The sequence below is a fragment of the Clinocottus analis genome, unplaced genomic scaffold (assembly GCF_023055335.1).
Source record: "Clinocottus analis isolate CAN_PGR_092001 unplaced genomic scaffold, fCliAna1.0.p SCAF_29, whole genome shotgun sequence".
Lineage (NCBI taxonomy): Eukaryota > Metazoa > Chordata > Actinopteri > Perciformes > Cottidae > Clinocottus > Clinocottus analis.
In genome coordinates, this window is record NW_027176031.1 from 692,556 (window position 1) to 701,000 (window position 8,445).

General features: G+C 45.9%; 1 protein-coding gene across 1 annotated transcript in view; it reads left to right on the top strand.

The window, feature by feature from the left end:
- Nucleotides 1-8,215, top strand: part of arhgap39 (Rho GTPase activating protein 39) — a 45,844-nt gene extending 37,629 nt beyond the window's left edge. The window contains exons 5-11 of the mRNA XM_068593238.1: nucleotides 827-1,012; nucleotides 1,594-1,807; nucleotides 4,438-4,511; nucleotides 5,832-6,031; nucleotides 6,418-6,509; nucleotides 6,600-6,769; nucleotides 7,447-8,215. Of these exons, the coding sequence (XP_068449339.1) occupies nucleotides 827-1,012; nucleotides 1,594-1,807; nucleotides 4,438-4,511; nucleotides 5,832-6,031; nucleotides 6,418-6,509; nucleotides 6,600-6,769; nucleotides 7,447-7,641 (1,131 nt within the window). The 3' untranslated portion in view covers nucleotides 7,642-8,215. The remainder of the gene's footprint in view (nucleotides 1-826; nucleotides 1,013-1,593; nucleotides 1,808-4,437; nucleotides 4,512-5,831; nucleotides 6,032-6,417; nucleotides 6,510-6,599; nucleotides 6,770-7,446) is intronic.
- Nucleotides 8,216-8,445: the final 230 nt, after the last annotated feature.

An 8,445-nucleotide genomic window follows, 5' to 3' on the forward strand; every position in this document is an offset into this window, starting at 1 on the left:
TTTTGACAAAATGAGTAAGTAAATAATATAAAATGAGTTCCCATCTTATGAGGAAGATGTTTGAACCAGTGAATAAAAAGAATAAAATAAATACATAATTGTTTACACTATTTTTAATGCAGTCACGTGATGTTGCAGTAAATTGCTGTCCCATTCATATTCACCCCAGCTCAAGCCCTCACAGACTCTCACACTCAACCAGTTAGCAGCTGACGTCAGTGAGTCCCTGAGGGTTCAGGGCTTGAGGGTTTAGGGTGGAGATTGGGATTGGCCATGAAGTGTATTCATAAAGGAGGGCTTATCTTTATGGCTCAAACTCCTTCCTGAAGTGATCAGACCAGCAGGAGGTCAGAGGAGACGACCTTTCGATGACCTTCTCACAGCAGACTGGTGTAAATATATAATGTCAGTAAGGTCCATTAGGTGTCCTAGCGGGCGATGTCAGTGAGCTGGCCAACCGAAATGGAATGCAGCCATCAAGAATGTTAATAATCCCCCGGGCTTCTCCCTGCTTTGGTGTGTCAGCTGTCTGTATGAAGTGTCCATGAAGGGAAGACAGCTGAGCTGTGACGCCATGGAGCAGTGTCTCAGAGACAGATGCATCCTGCTGCTTCCAAAGCATCCCACATGAAGCAGCCTCTCCTTGTCAAGGCTAAATGGATCCATGGATATATATCCATGGATCCCTTTCGCCCTAAACCAATGTATTTACATGCGAACGATCCAGCAGATCAGATGGCATGTTGCTCCTCTAACCCTCTGGTCTTTGTCCCTTCTCTCTGGTCTCTTTCCCTCCTCGCTGGTCTCTTTCTCTCTTGTCCCTCAGGGTCTGTTCAGACGGAAAGTGTCCATCGCCAACATGCTGGCCTGGAGCAGTGAGCCCATCAAGAAACCCATGATCGTGACCTCGGACCGCAGCGTGAAGAGGGAGGCGGTGGACATCTTTAAGCTCATTCAGACCTTTATGGGAGACCGCCGTGCCAAGGTGGACTCTCTCGGCGTGGCTCTGGAGGTCTGTGAAAAACCTGAACCCCTCCAATCTTCTGTCAAGAGACCCTCAGTATCAGGTCCAGTCTCCTGTCACTAGACCCTCACTAACAGGTCCAGTCTCCTGTCACTAGATCCTCCCACGGGGGTTTACGGCCTGTTTTAAAAGTTGTTTTTAGTGCATGGATTCAGATATCAGAAACAACTGTAAATAAATATAAAACACTCTTATGCATGAATTTAAAATTCCTTTTCTGAATCATAGCCATTGACGCTGTGCGCGTGTAGACTTGTGTTCTTCACGGGATAATTATCCCTAAAAATGGTCAATGTAAAGTCCTCCATGGACATTGAGAGACATATTGATAACTAGAAAGCAGTGGTAAAGAGAAGAACAGTCCCAGACCTGTTGTCACAACAAGATGTCAACTCAAGATTGAGCTGTATCACCTCACTAGTAGGTTCAGATCCAGAGCCACATCCTTAGCCCCCCTGACGAGTGTAGTCCAGCTTTCTCTCTGTTCCCCCTTCTCTCTGTTCTGAACCACTGTGGGTTCAGGGTCACATGCTCGTGCAGCCCGCTCATAGTGACCCCTCTCCCGTCAGGTGGTGGTGCGCGGCTGGAGCAACCAGGGTCTCCGTGACGAGCTCTACATTCAGCTGTGTCGCCAGACCACAGAGAACTTCCGCTACGACAGCCTGGAGCGAGGCTGGGAGCTGATGGCCATCTGCCTGGCCTTCTTCCCGCCCACGCCCCGCTTCCACACCTACCTGGAGGGCTACATCTGCCGCCACACGGACCCTCTCAACGACACCAAGGGTGAGAAGACCCTGTCATGCCATTAGCCGCTGACAGAGTCATCTGTGTATTCAGGGTCTCCCAACACAATGTGCTCCGCGGTACTGTCACAAAAACATGTGGAAAACCATTAGCAGGAAACCTAAAGGCTGCCTGTGTGAAGGCAAGTTATTTATGATATGATATGAACACATCGTGTCATGCTGACAGTCACTGTCAATATTGTAATATTTGAACCTGTAATAAGTATTTTAGCCTTTGGGGCTAATGTTTCATCTGGATGCTGCTGCTGGAGGCAAAGACTGTGTGAGGGACCCGGACGTAATAACTTATTAATACATAATAACTTTATTGTCACTGCACAACCATTACAATCAAAGGTGCTCAATAAATATGATTAAAAAGAAAATCACACAAGTAAAAACTAATTACAAACTAAGACATTCAATAGATAGTGCAGAAGGTACAACTTAATAAAATTATATATATATATATATATATATATATATATATATATATATATATATATATATATATATATATATATATATATATATACACACACACACACACACACACACACACACACACACACACACACACACATATGTATATATGTGGTAGACAGACCTTGAAACAGCAATAAAGTAATGACTCATAGAGCACATCCTTTGAGTTAACAGTTAACCAATCAGGAGCCGGGCATCGTGCTCTAGTTGCTTGGAGATATTCCAAGAAAACAAATGAGATACAAACATGTTGCAGATACATTTAATAAAACATTTTCCTTCCTCCTCATGTTGCTTATTTCATTGACAGAAGGTTTCTTTGGACAAGAGAGCCGTGAGCTTCCTTTAGAGCAGTGGTCACCAACCTTTTTGAAACCGAGATCTACTTTGAAGTACAAAATAATACGAAGGGCTACTTGTTTGATACAAACATCCTGAACAACAAATTTCCACAGATCACCTTTTAATAATAACATATGTGAAATGACTGTCTGATCACTAATCAATGCTAATTATTCCTCACAATAATTACTAACAATTTCCACAACATTGATGGTAGGAGGAAAAAAAATGTTATCACTATGTAGAAAAATGAAAATAAAGTTATATCCGTGCAAAAAATAACTACAATTTGTTACTACTAAATAGCTTATTGTGGATAACAATAAGTTATTTGTGTGCTAAACAAAACAGAATGAGTGCAGATGTGTGAGCATCAGGTTGCATCAGTATTAGTGGCTGCAGTGCGCTGCTTTCCTCTACACATCTTTTTAAAACAGGATTATAGATTTGATATGGACTCTCAATTCATGCTTAATGTTGACCTGAGGTCTGTTTTCTGGTGAGAGACGCAACAGCAGAAAAGACCTCACAGAGATCTCATAAAGATTGGCTTCTGGCAAAATGCCAAGAATCGGAGAGTCGCGCATGCGCAGCGTAACCTGTTAACGGCGCACGGAAAACATTTAAAATCAGCATTTTTCTTTTGTGTGTGCTCACCTGTCTGCTTGCGCATCGCAGCAAAACTCCACTGCTTGCGAAACAGACAAGAGTTTTAACGCGACCATGGTCGGTTGATAAAATTATTTTCATTTTTTTTGGGAGATCGACGGGTTGGCGACCACTGCTTTAGAGGGAGACTCCCTCAGGGTTCTCAGCACTGATCATGTCACATGATACCCTCACCCGGAGCACAAGGACTTCTCTCCACTGTGGCTAAAGGTCAAAGGTCACTCCACAGTGGATAGAGCAGTGGGGATAGTAGCGTCTCCTGGAGACCATATTCTTCAAATCAATGCAGATTCTGTCTTTAAAAGCTATTGTTTTAAATATTGTTGTGTGGTATTGCTTTGAGCTGCACTGAGGACTCCAGGATGAAATATCAGATGAAAGGTCAGATCCCATGTAGAGCATGAAGTCAGTAATGAAGCACTGAGTCTTGTGCTTTGCTGCCCCCTACTGGGAACAGAGGGAACACCAGCTGCCTGTCAGCATCCCACAAGCTCATGCAGAGCCTTCAGCTCATGAGCAGCTGCTTACAAATACACAACACAGGTAAGAAGCTGAAAGGAGCTCAGCTGCAGTTTGTTCCTGTAAATGTGAACACAGTTGAAGTTAAAGCGAGGGCGACATCATGCAGGATGGAGACACAGAGTAGAGAGCATTTCAGTTTCAAAACAAAAGAAATTGCTTGTACTCGGAGGAGTCTGCGCGTCCTCTATGGCTCAGCTTAATGTCCACTGTGACCGTCTTCTCCCTCTAAGGCCCCGAAAGCCCTACAGGGTGGCCCAATGTCAGCTGGGATGGGCTCCATCGCCCCCGACCCTGAATGGGATAAGCTGTTTGGATGATGGAGCATTGACGACATTGTTTCTTTATTTACATGATTGCTTTTAAGATTTAAATAGAGAACAAAATATCAGATTGTTATAGATAAAACCACATCCTAACTCGTGGTCCACTTGGAAAAACCAGAGTAAACTAAGTTTCATAGCAACATATTTATTGTTCTCCTCTGCAGCTGCTTGCCTTTTAAACCTGTGCTGATCAAGACGTTACATCTCTACATATTCATAAAAAAATGACAAAGCAAGACATCTTGTGATGGTGTAAATATGTCTTTATTTTCTCTGTTTTCTTTAGGAGTGGCCATCAGCAGCTACGCTAAATACTGCTACAGGAAACTGACAAAAGCTGCTCTGACCGGAGCCAAGAAGGTAAAACTCTTTTTTATTAGCAGCCTATGCTATGGTCACACCGAAGGCGTCAAGATTTCGACGCGCGTCGAGATTTCATGTAAAGTCAATGCACAGCCGCGTCGAAGCTGCGCAGACGCGTATTTTCCAGCGGGCAGCGCGTCAGACGCGTAGAAGCAGCACGAACAGCCCGCCGGCCGCGGGGCGAACTCGGGTCGACGCGCAAGTTGAAATCTCCCAACTTCGGCTGCAAAAACGCGTGAGTCATAGTTGCGTCAGCCAATCAGCGTTTAGATGGTCCGCTCGTCACCGCCGTCCTGACGGTGCTGAATCAAACTGCTGCCGGTCAACCGGAAGAAGCTGATAGCGGCTTCATTCAAAAAATGTCGACGCGCGTCGAGAATATTTTTGACGCGTTCGGTGTGAACGCACCATGTGGTCTGCTTCTGAAGGGCTGTGATACTGTAGTCCACCAGCAGATGGCAGCGTCATCACAGCTCTGTTGGAGAAAGTGCTCTGACAGAAAACCTGACTTCATTCTTTGTGTTTGAAGATATAGCTTCCTATGTACGTGTGTGTGTGTGTGTGTGTGTGTGTGTGTGTGTGTGTGTGTGTGTGTGTGTGTGTGCGTGCGTGTGCGTGAGCATGTGTGCTGCCATGGATGAAGCACTGTTTGCAGCAATGATACAGCACCTGTTGACGGTGTCATAGATACACACCGCTCATTGGAGGAATATGACTTGACAAGCTAACCGGCTAACTGCCAACAGGCTAAATACTAACAGGCTACATGAAGTTACATTCACAACAATAACAACAAGGCAACACTAACATTAAAACATTGTGTGTGTGTGTGTGTGTGTGTGTGTGTGTGTGTGTGTGTGTGTGTGTGTGTGTGTGTGTGTGTGTGTGTGTGTCTCACTGACTGTCCCTCAGGTTGTGACACAACAGGACATAAGGAGCAACACGTTGTGCTGTGTTTCCTTCCCCCAGGAGGATTCTTAGTCTAGGAAATTCTCCAGCTCTCTGAAAGCAGAGATCTGGGAGTTGAGCCGGTCCAACCACGTTCGTCTTGTTTCAGTATATTCATCACATTTTAGGAGGGAGTGCATCTCTGTCTCAACCTCACCTGTCCAACAGTGACCACATATTCTGTTTTCTTTTGGTTGCCTCGATTTCTTCTGTCTGCCTTTTTGATTGCTAGTTGGTGGTCAGTGAGCCTGAACCTGGTCAGGGTCTGTCTCTGCATCTTATCCGGACAGAAAAGAGATACTCTGACTATCCCTTATCCCTTTTTAGGTCCAGATAACATATTAACTCTCCCTGTCTCTCTCTCTCCAGGGCCTACAGAAGCCCTGTGTGGAGGAGATAAAGCATGCCAGGAATGCCATCTTCAGTCCCTCCATGTTTGGCTCCTCCCTTGATGAGGTGATGGCGCTCCAGAAGGAGCGTTATCCGGACAACCAACTGCCCTGGGTGCAAACTCGCCTCTCTGAAGAGGTTCTGGGTCTCAACGGAGACCAGATGGAAGGCATCTTCAGGTGAGTGGGAGGAGCAGACTACTGTGAGAAAAATGGAAAAGACATGTAGAGGTCAGAGGTATAAAGACATGTAGAGGTCAGCAGTATAAAGACATGTAGAGGTCAGAGGTATAAAGACATGTAGAGGTCAGCAGTATAAAGGCATGTAGAGGTCAGCAGTATAAAGACATGTAGAGGTCAGAGGTATAAAGGCATGTAGAGGTCAGAGGAATAAAGACATGTAGAGGTCAGCAGTATAAAGACATGTAGAGGTCAGAGGTATAAAGACATGTAGAGGTCAGAGGTATAAAGACATGTAGAGGTTAGCAGTATAAAGACATGTAGAGGTCAGCAATATAAATAAAGGTGAGGCTGCAGTGTAACCCACTTGTGACCTTTGACCTCAGGGTACCAGGGGACATTGATGAAGTCAATGCCCTCAAGCTGCAGGTGGATCAATGGAAGATCCCCACGGGGCTGGAAGACCCTCACATCCCAGGTAAAAGCAACATGGAAGCTGTTGTGGCTGTGGTTCCTCGCAGCAGCAGAACCTGCATGCTCTCATGCTGGTCCTGTGTCGTGTCCCCAGCGTCTCTGCTGAAGCTCTGGTACCGGGAGCTGGAGGAGCCGCTGATCCCCCATGAGTTCTACGAGGAGTGCATCAGTCACTATGACAACCCAGAGGCTGCTGTCAACGTGGTGCTGGGCCTGCCGCACATCAACAAGCTGGTGCTCTGCTACCTCATCCGCTTCCTGCAGGTAACACACACTACACACAACCTCCAAAGACTGTGACACTTGTGTCTTTAATGTGTAAGCGACATCCTGACAGTAAACCAGCGTTAAGAGAACAGGTGGAGCAGGACTCCTGTCAATCAAGCATACATGCCCCAAACATACCTTTTATTTAACTAGGGGCGTTAAACCCCACCCCTACAAAGAAGAACAGGAACAGGAAGTTTAAAAAAAAGCCACCAGCTGATGAGACTCATCACTTCTCATCTGAGGAAGCAACTTCCTTCACTGGTGACAACATGAACACTTTCCTCTCCTGGTTTGCTCGTCTGTGCTACAATGTGTGCCTTCACTGCAAAACCAAAGAAGGGAATGGATTCAGTTTGTCAGCAGAAACTACTTCCTGAAGTAGAAGTAGTAGTAGAAGAAGGGAGATCACAAAGGGCAGTATAAAACAGCCAATAATAAAGGGTTTAGAGATTGTGTGACATCACCTAAACCTGGACGGGTCCTTGAGCATGCAGCCACAGCTGGCTGCTGCAGCACGGTAGGAGGTTAGCCACATGTTGTGTTTTGTCAATGCTGGAATGTCACCATTTGCAAAACTAATGCTCATCAACACTGAACGAGTGCTCACATATATTCACGGTTCAGATGGAAAGTCAAATGTCTGAAAACTCCTCTGCTCTGCGTGTGTCTAGGTGTTTGCCCAGTCTGCCAATGTGACCATCACCAAGATGGATGTGAACAACCTGGCCATGGTGATGGCCCCCAACTGTCTGCGCTGCCAGTCCGACGACCCCAGGGTGATCTTCGAGAACACCCGCAAGGAGATGTCCTTCATCCGCGTGCTCATCCAGCGGCTGGACACCAGCTTCATGGACGGCATCCTATAGCCCCCCACCAGACACACACAGCCCACACGTTAGCCTCCCTCCATGACCCACACTCACCCAGCAGCAGCACAGACACAAACATGGCTGCCGCTGTGTGCACACCTTGCCTCTCCGACATCTTTACTTTTCTGGAACTAACAAAACTGCCTTGTTTGGAGTTTCACCACAGTACATTTTGCGTTGAACCAGCTGTTTTTCTGTCTCTATTTCTGTAGCTGTAGTCCTTTAATTGACGCCAGTATTGGAGTTATAAGGTTTTCATATGCTTACAGTACTGTGTGTGCCTTCACATGCATCAATACAGAACACACGCACAGAATGAAGGAACTCGCAGGGATCACATCGTCTTACCGGATACGTATTCATCGTCACTGGCACACTCAGAGTTCAGGACCTGGAGGTTCATTTAAATCCAACTTCCTTGTTTTATATGACCTGCCTGTGTCCTTGGTTCCCTGCTTCAACACACACACACACACACTCTGTACACACACTGTAGACAGAGATTGACACACGCATATCAGCTCATGCAAACACTTCCATTGAAAGTCTTTGGGATTCCTCTTTCTGTGGTGTAACATGAAGCAGGAATGATCAGCAAGATGGATGATTATTCAAACATATATGAAACACACACGTTGTTAAACAGCTGTTAAATGCCTCTCACACATACACTGGCCCAGCAATGCATTCAGGTGGTTCGGCACCAGATTTCCACAAGACGTAAAGCCTAACTGCGCCTGTCTGTCTCAGACCCCAGGTAAAGGTGAAGCGGCGTCCATGTTTAACACTGCCACTATTTAG